General features: G+C 41.6%; 1 protein-coding gene across 2 annotated transcripts; it reads left to right on the top strand.

The window, feature by feature from the left end:
- Positions 1–317: 317 nt before the first annotated feature.
- Positions 318–13,247, top strand: si:ch211-195b13.1 (STKc_SGK domain-containing protein). Of its 2 annotated transcripts, none has more exons than XM_044172904.1 (13): positions 318–585; positions 7,572–7,647; positions 8,486–8,564; positions 8,650–8,690; positions 8,805–8,862; positions 8,972–9,055; positions 9,209–9,340; positions 9,435–9,547; positions 9,679–9,802; positions 9,919–10,014; positions 10,105–10,260; positions 10,371–10,460; positions 11,141–13,247. In XM_044172904.1, exons 1-13 carry the CDS (start codon positions 558–560, stop codon positions 11,303–11,305), a joined length of 1,242 nt encoding a protein of 413 aa, XP_044028839.1. In that variant the 5' UTR covers positions 318–557; the 3' UTR covers positions 11,306–13,247. The 2 variants fall into 2 exon arrangements, with proteins under 2 accessions (XP_044028839.1, XP_044028838.1); XM_044172903.1 differs by lacking the exon at positions 318–585 and adding an exon at positions 6,281–7,027.
- Positions 13,248–14,291: the final 1,044 nt, after the last annotated feature.

Below are 14,291 nucleotides of genomic sequence, written 5' to 3'. Positions count from 1 at the left end.
GTGCAATAGTGGCCAATTAAAAGCAGATTTAAGAACCTCTGTCTGTTTTCTGTATTCCTCAGGTGGTTCACGTATCATAGAGACTGGTTTCCCCACTGGCAGGACTCCCACGCTCACGGGAGCTGTAACCAAACACCTGCTTTTGTTTAGTTTGATGCTCTCCAGGTAGATAAAAGAACAGATGAGGGTGGAGGTGGTAGGGTGGAGGTGGTGGGGTGGGGTGGGGGGGTGGGGGTTGTATAGAGGAGGAGAAGCAGGTGCGTCACAGATCTCTGGTTTCAGCTATTTGTTCTCAGCGCAGGCAGGGCGATAAGAGGAAGAAACGACAGAGGGAAGTGCAGCGGGGAAAGTTATTTGCCAGTGAATTGAAGAGTTTTCCGACCAGAGCTGCAGTGAGAACCATTGAAAAGAAGACGGAGAAGGAGAGGGAGGCATATTTACAGGAGGACTACATCTTTCTCATGCACTCAGTCACCTGGACGCTCTGCAGCAGACAAACGTTCATTCATCAGAGACCCAGTGCCTGATAGCAAACATAATCAAACACTTCAGAGGACATGAAGAGCGGCAAGAAATCCTTCATAGGTAGGTGCTCCTTTAATTCACTGTGTTATGAGATTGTCTGGGGGAATAATGTGCAGCCTCTCAGCAGCACAGCAGAGGAGGATGCACCTTGAGATGCGCAACATATCCTCTTTTGTGGGTTAACATTTTTGTCTAGATCCAAAACCTCAATCATCTAAATATTGTCCCTTTTATTGCCTTTTTATGACTATTTATTAACTATTCGATCCCCTCCTCCTTTTTGCATTCCCTCTGCTTGCTTTGACGTCATTGCCACTGCTTAGACTGCTTTTTGGCTCCACAAACAACCAGATGCCAAATTCAAAGGCATCATCTAGCACTCCTCTGTCTGTTCTTGCAATATCTGGTTAATTTTGTAATGTCCAATGCAGTGACTCTCACCTCCTCCCTGCAGCTCCCTTGCTTGTCATCTCATTAGTCACCTGAGAGGATAAAAGCTACTGCCGGACCGGCACAGATGAGGATGGAAAGGCAATGAAAAAATTGAAAAGCACATTTGCCCTTTTCTAATAGCTCCTAAACCTTAAAGGAATTGTTTGACATATTGGGAAATATGCTTATTTGGTTTCTTGCCAAGAGTTAGATGAGAAGATCGATACCACTCATGTCTGTACGGTCAATATGAAGCTAGAGCTAGCGGGCGGTTAGCTTAGCATAGCATAAAGACTGAAAACAGGGAAACAGCTAGCCTCGCTCTGTCCAAAGGTAACAAAACACCAGCACCTCTAAAGCTCACTAGTGAACAGGTTATATCTCATTTGTTTAATCCGTTCAAAAACTGACGTATAAAAACGGCAAGTTGTGGTCATGATGACAAGACTCCAGGAAGAAATAGTTTAGCACATCCCCCCCCCCTAAAACCGAACCTTCTTGTTTTTACACTTTGGTTTTTTACACGGATTAAACAAACATGATATATTGTGTTAATTAGTGAGCTTTAGAGGTGCTGGTAGGCGGATTGTGTTACCTTTTGTGCTAACTGGCTGCTGGCGAGAGTGGTATCGATCTTCTCATCTAACTCTCAGCAAGAAAGCAAATAAGTATATTTCCCAAAATATCAAACTATTCCTTTAAGACTGTCACTAAAGCTGGATGTCTCCTTTGTATTTTTGTTGGTGTTTCAGGATGTTAGCCATAGTCAAATGTACATATTTGGCCTCCACTCTGTAGCCCTGCAAAGCCATCCCATAAACTTAACTTCACTCATTGAAGTTTGGAAAAGCAGGTATTTGTTTGGATGAGGGGCATCCAGGCATGATTGGATAAGACTTTAACCAACTGACAGATTACTGGAAACTGCTCTCCCTTACATTTTCCTGCACCTGACTGAATAAATGCACCACTCACTAAGCTTTCATTGCTTGATTCAAATTGGAAAAACAGGCTGGCTGATCTCATGAGGTTTACGCTGGATTTGCGATGCTATCAACACTCAGCAGACCACAAACTGGATCAAAATAATAACTTAGTGGTGGCTGTGCAAGTGTGTTCACTTTATTTATGCCACTCTGTGTGCTTTAGGGCAATATTGATGGTCAGCAAGCAGGGTCACGCCATAGACTAGAGTTTAAATGTTTTTTCCACGTGTCCAGCCACTTGTCGCTTCATATTTCATATTATCACAATGAACAGAGAAACAGGAACTGCATTCAATAACGGAAATCACCTCTGTCCACTGATTCATGATGTTTGGCCTACACATTAGTTAGTGAATGAGAGTCTGGTGCTCTGAATGAAAATGGCTTTTTTTGTCTGATTCCTCTCTACTGAACTCTTTTAGTTTCAGTAATGCAGAGGAAACCTGCTGTATAGAGACACATACAGCACCAGATATAACAGAAATATGATGTTAGACTGGAGGAAATTCCAGAGTGCATCGGAGCAATGCTCAGCTTGCCATCATGATAGTAATTATAGCAGTAATAGCAGTCACATTAATATAATTAATAGAGGCTTTGCGGCTCCAAATAGGCAGGATCATCCCACTTGCTTGGCAGCAAATGAAAGTAATGCATCATTTGTAATAATTTGGCAGCAGTGTGTGTCTGAGTCATCACATGAGAGAGCAAACATTTCTTTCCTCCTTTTTTATCTGATGAAGCAGCGAATGAGCAGCCATCTAATCCCCATGGAGAATGGGAAAAATAAAAAAACACATCTCATCTCCTGCCTGGGAAATCAGGAGGGAAACAAAGATGGTTGTAATTCTAACTCTGGTTTCATGAGCCAAAATCTGCCCCCCCCCCTGAGGCTGCACTGCGACGTGGGCGGACTGGACCGTCACCTCCGGTCTGCAACTCTGTGGTTCTCCGTATGAGTGCCGAGAGTGTGTGAGAGAATGATGCAGATTGCAAGTTCAAACAGAAAAGAGGTGAAAGATGTGATTTTTTAGCACAGATCTGTTCTCAAGTGAGAGCAGAGGCTGATGAAGTTGGCACGACTGTGTGGGTGTGAAACTCAAAAGGCCGTTATCGCTCCTGAGAGCTGGTCAACAAGACCCACATTGTAATTAGAGATCCTCCATCCTCATTAGCCAGCAGCCTTCCTGCCAGCCCTACGGTTGGTCACTGAGGACCTGTTTGTCTGTATGACTCATTCATACACCTTCTGCTGCCTCCTACCCAATACACTGGCAGCAAGCAGCAAGGCAGGTAGAAGTCTAGTTTCTCATATATTACCATTACATTCGAGTCACAGAGTTAAGCATCCGATTTTCTGACAAATAAATACCCGGCAGTCTTTGAAAAACCCACAACTGTCCTGAAGGTATTTCCAGAATCCTTAAAGACTTCTGGGTCCGCTGTGCAAGTTGCACCTCTTTTTCTTAATACAAACAAAGATGGTAGCTAGAAATGACATATCTCCATGCTCAAGTTGCACACAAACCATAATTTAAATAATGTATTATCAGTTGTATTTATATATACAACACGGCCATACTTTGTTTTACAAAAAGAGCAAGGACATTTCCTGCTACCTGGATTAATGAAATACAGTCGCAACTTGAGAAGCGGGTTAAAAATATTTTAATCATGCAACAGAAGAATTTTTATAATAACAATGTATCAAATGACAATGTGAAAACAATGTGAAAAGAGTTGCTCATAGTGATGAACCTACAGAGAGTTGTCACCTGTATCTGCAGCTCCTCTCTGCTTTACGGAGCTTTAAAGTGAGTTTCAGCTCTGTTTTGTTTCACTCTCATAGTGTCGTTTTCGGCCACAGCAGGCAGCTGTTTTCAGCTAAAAGCTCTAAAAACCAACTGTTCACTACCTGCTCAGCACCAAACAGCAGACAGACATACTTAGCGACTAGCTGGTGAACATAGTGGAGCATTTAGCAGCTAAAGATCCCAGATATTTCTCTCAGGAGTTGGTGGAGACCAAAAAGAAAAAGGCTAAAAGAAAAATGAATATTGGACTTTTATTCTCTAAGTGGACAGAAACGCGACTCTAAATTAATGATAATGTTGCTCTGTATCTGCTGGATGTGTAAATAAGCAACTGTTTGCTAACATATTAACTTAAAAGGTGATGATGTGTTTTGGCTGCCCTGAAGTGGCAAAAAAAAACCCACTATTATTGCAGGTTTAAGGATCCCGGAAGTACTTTAAGAACAGCAGTAAGTGTTGTTAAACAACCTTCTGTGTTTTTCAAAGATTGCCAGGTATTTATTTTTCAGAAAATCGGAAGCTTAGTTCTGTGTATCAAATGTAACATGAGAGGCACAAACAGGGGTTAATTTTCAATGCAGCTCACGCACCAACCAGCAGCCGCAGAAAGAGCCTATAGTCATGTGGCACCACACTGAGTTTGGGGACTCATGATCGATGGCACACCGTGAGAGTTGAAAGGGCTTTTACCGGATCTGCTGGCAGGTGACTCACACGACTGCTTGTCAGCGAGCGGAAGTGATGCATGTCTGCTCAACATCAATCACAAGATTGGACAGAGCTACGGAAAGCGGGGCAGCTTTTGAGAAGGTGCTAAATAAAACCTGATTAATCTGGCACTGGAGGGACATTTACAGAGAGTGAAAGTGAAAGAGATACCATATCTGATGCATGTTCAATTCATTTGTAGTGATGCGTCTGAAACCTTCTACAGGACAGACAATCTTTATCTATCACAACAGGAAACGCTTTGATCAGACTGACGTGAATGTGAGATTCCTTTTCACACTTTGTGATCTATGTGTCAGTTTTCTTACGTAGAAAAAACTCATTTAGAAAAAGGGGAAATACCACTTCAACCAGCTGCGCTTTGCTCTACAGCACTTGACTTTTTGTTCTATCACAACAGAGACAATGCAAATCAAAGACAGAAGTGTCAGAGGAATAACACTGTTATGGGAACTGCCCGAGTCATGTTTATCTTTCTACATGTTACCAGAGATGATAATACGATACACTTGAATAATTAGAGAAAGGCTACATGGGGTGAGGGAAAAGCCTCACACAAAGCCTGGGAGAGGTGTCGCTGTCACGCAATCGGATCTGGTGTGTTTCTGTGTGTAAACAGAGCTGAAGCAGAGCTGCGAGTGTTTGCTCATGTAGCCTTCCAGGGTACGACCTGATACGCTGCTGGCTGGCTCTGCACCAGCTAGTTTCTGTTTGGGCCTACGCCACAGATGAGGCACTTAACTTCCTCTTTCGCCTGTGAAGTCTCACTTCCATTAAAATGTGCATGACTGTCACATGTCAAACTCCTGGGTGTTCTCCACTGACTCAGAGCTCGGCTGAATGAATCTCTAAGGACTGAAGCAGATGTTTTTAACAACAGTGGTGGAACAATACTCAGATCCTTCACTTCAGTAAAAGTAGTTGAGCTGCAGCGATCAGTCCATTAACTGAAAATTAATCAGAAACTTTTGATGATCGAATAATCCTTTTAGTCATTTTTTTTTTTAAACATTTAACATTTGCTGGTTCCAGCTTCTCAAATGTGAGGATTTGATGGTTTTCTTTGTCATATGTGATGATAAATTACATATCTTTGGGTTTTGGACTGTTGGTTCGGGCACAACATGACATTTGAATGTGACTCAACATTTCAACATGACTTGGGCCGTGGGAAACTATAAAGGGAATTTACCCCTATTTTCTGACAATTTATAGACAAAACGGCACAATACTCGGCAGATTAATCTGGAATGAAAATAATCGTTAGTTGCAGCCCCACAAGCTGCAATACCACAGTGTGAAAATACTCCATTGCAAGCAAAAGTCCTGATTTGAAATTAATTAAGCAAACGTATTTAAGTATTATCAGCAATCAAGTAAAAGTACTCATAATGCAGAAAACAACCCCTGTGAGTGTTTATAGGTTATATTTTATATGTGATCAAACGACACTTTAGTCAACAGACACCAAATAACCTTAAAAATCACTAACGCTCAGTGGAAAATTCGCTATGCGGCTCCACTCTCGTCCTCAGGCAGTATAGCTATCTGCATTATGGCACAGTTATGCAACTTAGAGGGTTAGTGGACCACATCTGTGACAGATGGACTGATCACTGCTTCGGCTAAAACGATCATGATGTCATGTGTAATTTCTCTGAATTTATATAATTCTGATGTGCCAAGTCACCTTTATAACCTTGATCTCTTTAGCCATGTAAATCCGCTCATTATTCACACATGGAGATTTCTGGAAACTGCATGGATTTAAAGAGCGGATTGTCTATGCAGAATTGTTATTCTTCTTTTTTTACTATTGTGCATTTTATAGCCTTTATGTGGATTGCCAGGGGCATGAACTGCAGCTGTTGCAGGCAGAAGCTGAAATGCAGCAATTGTGACATACATTTCTCCACATCCTTTCAAAATAAAAGGACTGCAGGAAGGCTAGAGAGAAGCCAAATTCAGCCCCATTTTTTTTTTTGGGGGGGGGGGGTATCAGCTCTGTTCCTGTGATTGTTTTTCCCTCTCTTAATAACTGACTTTAATCCCTTTTGATTACAGTCAGTTGGAGCTTTTCCATTGAGAGAAAATGATGAAGAGGAGGGGGAGGACTCACCTCCTCCTCCGCCTCCTCCTCTGCGGTGAGCGCTCCTCGTCATCCCCCGCCTCCTGCAGGCAGAATATGGCTGCAGCGGAATCCCGTGACGTCAACCAGCAGTTGCCGTGGTTACGCGGGTGACGGAAAAATGGGTGTGGCCTCCCGAGGAACCACGTGCTCCCCACATATATATGAGCCGGGCTGGCTCGCGCAGTGGGAAACTGCAGTTCAGAGCGCGATCGGCTGAGCTCTGCGCGCTTTAAACGGGACACGACGCGGCGATAACTGGCTGTTAGAGGAGCACAGAGGAACTATTACTGTGTTTTTTTTTCCTTCGTGTTTGCATTGGATATTTATTTAGCCGCTCAACATGGCTGTGACTGAAGCTGGATGTGATCTAACTTACTGCAAAATGAGGGGGATTGTTGCCGTTCTCACCGGTGAGCGACAAAACCCAAACAATCATCATAATTCATAGGCTATTCATCACTAAAGCTGCGTATGTATTGATTAGTGAAGCAAACTAAACGTCGTTGTTGATAAGTAAGCCAAACAGTCGTCAAGAGATGAATTAAACCTAACCGCAAAGTGCTTTTTTTCGTTCTACTTTTATAGACATTTTGTAGAAATATCACATAAATCGCTTGGAATTAAGTGTTGCTGACAAGAAATCCGCCTAAAAACTGGTTATTTGCGGTGTAGTAAGAATAATGTAAAATGCTTTGCTGGCCACCACTGTTGGCATCTGAAAGAGTGACCCAAGTGGTTGCATAACCTATAAGCCCGCAGCATTAGAGGTCTATACAACACGCAAATCTACCCTACAACAGGATATGTGGAACTCAGAAACAGCGGATTACAGCTCTAAAACGCAGATATTTTCTTCTCTAATGTGCATCATGTGTGGAGGATGATACTGTAGGTGTGATGCTTTCTCAAACACCGACATCAATTCTTTCCCTCTCTTTCTCTCTCCATTCGCAGCTTTCATCAAGGAGAGAAAAATGGGGCTGAATGACTTCATCCAGAAGCTGGTGTCTACCCCACATATCTGCCAACAGTGAGTATTTCCATTAAAAAGATATTCCACAAGGGGAAAAATGCTAGATTTGGATGGAAACTTTAAAATGGAGGCACAAGGAGCATCTCTGGGCATCCGTTACTTCCTGGCTCTATAGTGTTTATTTCTGGTCATTAGCCCTTTCATGATCAGCGTGCATTGGTCAATCCAATCGGCCACCTGAGTTTGGCAGGACAATCTGTGAAAAGCATAATCTGCCTCCAAGAGGCCAGGGTATGAATAGTCCTTTCATGACAAGCCGGTTAACAACCTCTCCACTGCCTAATCACCTTTCCAGCAAATCCCCTCTGTCCCCTAGACGAGGATAAACCCGGTAATTCAGTTATTGCATGATACATGGCTCGGCCCTTCACGGCGTCCTGAACACCCAGGCCAGCCCTTCAGGTCGGGATCTGGTGCTGTCAGGGAAAAAAAAAAAAAAAAAAAACTGCGCGCTGCATCTGTCCCCTCCAGATGCTCCACCTGAGCTGGACCGCTGAGTCCTGCAGAGCCGTCTGAACCCTCTTGTTGTGGGTCAGCGGCTTAAGCTTTTTCTCAGACAGGTCGGGCTGTTACACGCCGATGACCGTGTCCTAAACTTGACCTGTCTGGATGTTTCAGATGGTCATTCACACCCCAGCAGGGAGCGTTCATTCAGCTTTTCAAACTGCTTTAGATCCTGTGATTTCAACGCAATTCAGTTGTAGTCATTCATATTGAATCATTAAATCTTAAAAAAACAAAACATAAACACTAAGACGTATTGTAAAATGGTAATATCTGATATCAAAATCCATCTTATAACCAGCTCTGTTTTTTTTCTTTTGTTTTTCCCCAGTGTCGAAGTTAACAACTTCCTGAAGATTGATGAAAATCAAAACGAGGAGGTTGAAAATGATGAACTTCCTGAAAGTCCGGTAAGTAACTGTTTACTGACTATGACTCATCTTCTGTCCAAAACAAGACAATGCATTTATAATTTCCACGTTCCTTATCTTTCAGATGTGCCTACATTCCCGAAGTTCACTGGCTGAGGACACTCAGTACGTAGCCTTATAAAATCTCTTTATTTTAAATGTAGACCGCAACAACTGTGTAAAATACACACCTCACCTTGTGTCAATAAAAATCCTAATCGTCTGTTTGTTTGTCTACAGGATCAAACCCTGTGATTTTGACTACCTCAGAATCATCGGCAAAGGCAGCTTTGGAAAGGTGTGTCTGTCTAACTTTTCTTTTATATAACTCGCTTCTCTTATCTGCTCGTGTCTGTCGCCGCTCATATCTACTGACATCACTGACGCAAATGTTTGCTCTATTACAGGTTCTGCTGGCGCGACACAAGGAGTCCACCAAATATTACGCTGTCAAAGTGCTACAGAAGAAAATCATCATGAAGAAGAAAGAGGTAAACCCCTTAGATATGTTTTCAAACTGAAACCCTCAGAGATTAAGATTAATCACCAGGCATAAAGCTAAATCCACGTTCCTTCTGTTTCATAATGTAAAATGTCATGGTGATGAATACAGCATTATATTAACTTCTATATATTCCTTCCAGCAAAAGCATATCATGGCTGAGCGCAGTGTGCTGATGAAGAACATCAAGCATCCCTTCCTGGTGGGGCTGCACTACTCCTTCCAGACTACTGACAAGCTGTACTTTGTTCTTGACTATGTAAACGGCGGAGAGGTAAGTTCAACTCTGACAACGCCCAGAATCAAGTCAGAATATCAAAGTATGTTTCAGGTTGATGTTGACAGATGTTTGTCTGTTTTCTCTCCAGCTGTTCTACCATCTCCAGAGAGAGAGGATCTTCCTGGAGCCCAGGGCCAGGTTCTACGCTGCTGAAATTGCAAGTGCACTTGGCTACCTCCACTCCCTGCACATTGTGTACAGGTAATGAGCGATCCTACAGTGCCCCCTAGTGGACATTTGTGAACATGATCTGTGCTGAAATGAGGTGAAGGAAGAAGTTTATTTCATTTTTGTAAAAGCTTTCTTCTTCTTCTTCTTCTTCTTCTTTACAGGGACCTGAAGCCTGAGAACATCCTGTTAGACTCTCAGGGCCACATCGTCCTCACAGACTTTGGCCTCTGCAAAGAAGGTCTTGAGGCCAATGGTACTACAACAACCTTCTGCGGGACGCCTGAGGTACAAAACAAATCTCTAGACTTTCACACATCCTCATTATTAATACAGAAACTCCAAAAAGTACAAATCATAATTGTCGGACATGAGGTGACTCCTTCTTGTTGCTTTCCTCACAGTACTTGGCCCCCGAGGTTCTCCAGAAGCAGGCGTACGACCGCACAGTTGACTGGTGGTGTCTGGGATCGGTGCTCTACGAGATGCTCTATGGACTTGTAAGTGAAATCTGTGACTTTATGCCTCCTTAGTGCAACTGTACTGTTTGTTCACATATTAAATAAACTTGTTTTTCTTTTGCTTTACAGCCCCCGTTCTACAGTCGCAACACAGCTGAGATGTACAACAACATCCTGCACAAGGCTCCTGTGCTCAAGCCCAATGTGTCAAACTCAGGCAGGGAACTGCTTGAGGGGCTCCTGCAGAAGGACCGCACCAAGAGGCTGGGAGTGAAGGATGACTTTGTAAGTGTGCACAACTGACCCTTAAGCACACGTAACATAGAGAACTGTAAGAGATCTGTAAAACTTGTTTGCTAGCAATCTTCTGATCGAGAGTTTCTTTTTCCCTCCAGCTTGAACTCAAGTACCATTCCTTCTTCTCTCCAATCAACTGGGAGGACCTGATGTCCAAGAAGATCACACCTCCATTCATCCCCTCAGTGGTAAGTTCAAACTAGGGCTGCAACTGATGATTTTTCATTATCGATTAATCATTTTGTCTATATTATATCAGAAAATAGTGAAAAATGTCTACAATTTCCCGGAGCCCTATGTGACGTCTACAACTCGTCAGTCGAACCAACTGTCCAAAAACAAAAAATATTAAATTTACAATGATATACGGCTGCAAGTAACTTTATTTTGATTATCAATTGATCTATCAATTAGTCTCACAATTAATCAATTAATTTTTTGGTCCATAAAATGTCAGCTAATGGTGAAAAATGCCCAAAGCCCATTGTGATGTCTTCAAATGTCGTGTTTTGTCTGACAAACAATATTCAGTTTCGCCTCATAGGAGAAAATATGTACATTTAAGAAGCTAGAACCAATAAATTATTGCCATTTTTGGTTAAAAATGCCTGTCGCTGAGTAGTGTTCTGTCAGTTGACTAATCAATTAATCACCTAACTGTTTCAGGTCCACAATCATATAAAACACACGCAAATCTTCACATTTAAGAAGCTGAATATTTGGTATTCTTGCACGATCAGTAACTTAAACAATCAATCACTTACCGAAATACAGTGGTATAATGCATTATAATAATCATCTATTAGTGTGTTGACATTTTTCCTTTGATCACATGTCTAATTCCTGTCCTTCCTGCTTGGTTTCACAGAGCGGTCCCACAGACCTCCGACACTTCGACCCCGAGTTCACCCACCTGCCCGTGTCCTCCTCTCTGTGCACTGACACCCTGACTGTCACCAGCAGCGTCAAGGAAGCAGCCGGAGCGTTTCCAGGCTTCTCTTACGGGCCTCCAGCAGACCACTCCTTTATGTGAACGCCAGCATCTCTGCCCTTCTGTCCAGGGAGCTGACAGGAAACGGGATAAAAGCTCAGGATTGAGAGTCTTATTTTGACTGAGGGACCACACCGGAGCAGCCTGTTGGGGGGACGTTACGCAGCCTGATAAGAGGATCTAACTGACAAGATGGACATGAACACCAGGGGGTGCAGATCTTGAGGGATCTTGTGCATGAAAAGTATACAGATGGGGACTCTCATGTTACAACACCAGTGGCCCTACTCTTCTGCCTCAACCACCTAAAACTTTAATATATGTGTGCCAAGTATGGATGCACTCTGGGGTCATAAAACATCACTCTCTGGTGGCTCTAGACCTCACAGCTACTGGTGAAGTGACATGAAGAGAAGTGCCTGAGGTTCGAAAGGCAGTTTGGACGGCAGCAACAGCGTTGGCAAGAGCCAGCTTTATCAAAAACCACAAAACCATTTTACTTGTATGGACGTTTGAGCAGGGCGCTAGCCGTTAAGGGTGAGGCCTTCATTACATGTCTACATATGTTAAAACTAATTTTGTTTCAAAGTTCATAATGCATTGTTATTTTCATGTGAATGCTCAATTGCACTTGAGGTAACAAGGGTCAAAAAAAGTGAAACATTCTGCTTTAAGCATCAACAACTTTCGATTAGACAGCTGCATCTTTCCACCGTCCACTATTTTCATATCTCTGCTTTGTGCAAAGAAATAATGGCATTTCAATGTTGTACACTAATAGTGACACTTGGACCAAACAGTTAACGAAGGTATGCTGTAACACAAACACTTTTTTTGACCGGTTTGTCCTCATAAACTGAAGATCAAAGTTTTACTGTACTGTGTAGAAGAAAAAAGTTACATATATTTTATTGCAGAACCAAAAAGTTTTCCATGTTTTAATAACAAAACATTCACTCTTTACTTCTAAGAAAGTTCTGCATATATTATATATGAGTTATAAATGTTTCCTAGTGTGTGTGTGTGAGTGTGTGAGTGTGTGTGTATATATATATATATATAAAAAAAATGAATATATGGAATGAAAATTATATTTCCTGTATGGTAATATATTTTATTTTTGGTTTTTCCAACTAATTTTCATTCACAACCAGTGACTGTGTTATCTATATCTTCTGTTTGCAAACTTTATGAAAGACTTATTGATCAGGAGAGCGTGAAACAGAGTTCAACCAGCAATAACAGGCTCACATCAATGATAGCACATTCTGTATATCAATCTACTTTCAAATTCAAGTGATTGCTGTTTTATTGCAAACACTCCAGACAAACTATAGAAATGTTTTTGTATTTATGCATTATGTAGAGAAGAACTGTGAATGTCTTGTGCCTGTCCAAGGCGGCCTCATCCAGATATACTGTATGTACATATCTCTTTTTCCTAAAGCTCTTGGTCCCTTTTCTAGAAAATAATCTGTATAAGAAAGTGCTTGATTAACGTTGAAGAAGAACCACTAGGTGGAGTCGGCGCTGGCTTTCCCCTGGCCGTGTTTAGCCACTGGCCTACTGCATAATATGGTTCTGGAAAGTGCAATAAAATCGTGTTAACGCTGAAAGAATAATTATCATTTTATCTCTTTTAGCAGAAGTGTAAGTTGTAATTCATGATCTGATATTCATTAAGTTATTAAGAGAAGATCTAAACTCAAACAGAGATTGTTCATGACTTTGTTTTGCCCCATTGATTCTCCATATTTTAGACGTTTGCAGAGTGCTTTTTCAAGCCTGCTGAAAATAAAAGAAATAAGGCAACACACAGTTCTATATAATTTTCTTCCATATTTGGAAGCATTACTTTTCTGTTTTATATTTTTTATGTATATTTATTTTCATGCTACTGTATAAAGAATATAATTTACAAGATCAGCTGAAATATTGAACTGTAATCTGTGTCAGAAATGGCAAATAAATTCTCTAAATTCGAGGCAAGTGTTCTGTTTTTGTTTGTAATGCTATTGATGCTACTTTTACATAATTACTTACTACTTCACATAGTAATTGAATAATACTTTATAGTAGGGCAACTAACAATTATTTTTGTTGACAATCATTTAATCGATTAATCACTTGGTCTATAAAATGACATAACATAGTGAAAAATGCTCATCAGCAATTACTAAAGCTGAAGGTGGCATCTTCATATGTCCAAACCCCAAAGATATTCAGTTTATTATCACGTAAGACAAAGAAAAACTTCACAACTGATAAGCTGGAACCAGAGAATTATTCAATTATCAAAACAGTTGCTGATTAATTTTCATTTTCCAACCAATTGATCAACTCATTGTTTCGACTCTAATTGTATTTTTAGGAGTTGATCTACTATTTAGGATTAACCTTCTTACTAACATTTACAAGCTTTATCTTTCAACTCTTTTGATGCACCAATGCATTTTATATGGTTTATGTTTTTGTCTTGATATTGACTTGTATGTTGTTGTTCATTGTTGTGTCATTTTATATATATATATATATATATATAAAATAAGATAAGGACCCAACAGATGACGTGCTCAGTGAATGTCTCAAGCAATGGGGAACAGAGGAAGAGGTGCTGGAGGAGGGTCCATCATGGGAGGCCAAGCACCAGAGCGATAGAGGCCCAGATCTACCACACCAGACAAGACCCAAGGTGTAGGCTGTGCAAAGAGGCCCCTGAGACAATCCAGCACATAACTGCAGGGTGTAAGATGCTGGCAGGGAAAGCATACATGGAGCGCCATAACCAAGTAGCTGGCATAGTGTATGGACTGGACTGTGGTTGATGTGGCGATACCAAGTGATGGCAACATCAGGAAAAAGGAACATGAGAAACTAGAGAAGTACCAAGGGCTCAGAGAAGAGCTGGAGAAGGCCTGGAAGGTGAAGGCGACAGTGGTGCCTGTGGTCATCAGAGCACTCGGGGCAGTGACCCCCAAACTGGAGGAGTGGCTACAGCAGATCCCTGGAAGAACACCAGACATCTCGG

This window comes from Siniperca chuatsi, linkage group LG17 (genome assembly GCF_020085105.1).
Source record: "Siniperca chuatsi isolate FFG_IHB_CAS linkage group LG17, ASM2008510v1, whole genome shotgun sequence".
Lineage (NCBI taxonomy): Eukaryota > Metazoa > Chordata > Actinopteri > Centrarchiformes > Sinipercidae > Siniperca > Siniperca chuatsi.
Note: the sequence above shows the minus strand (reverse complement) of the source record. Positions and strands in the feature narration are given on the sequence as shown.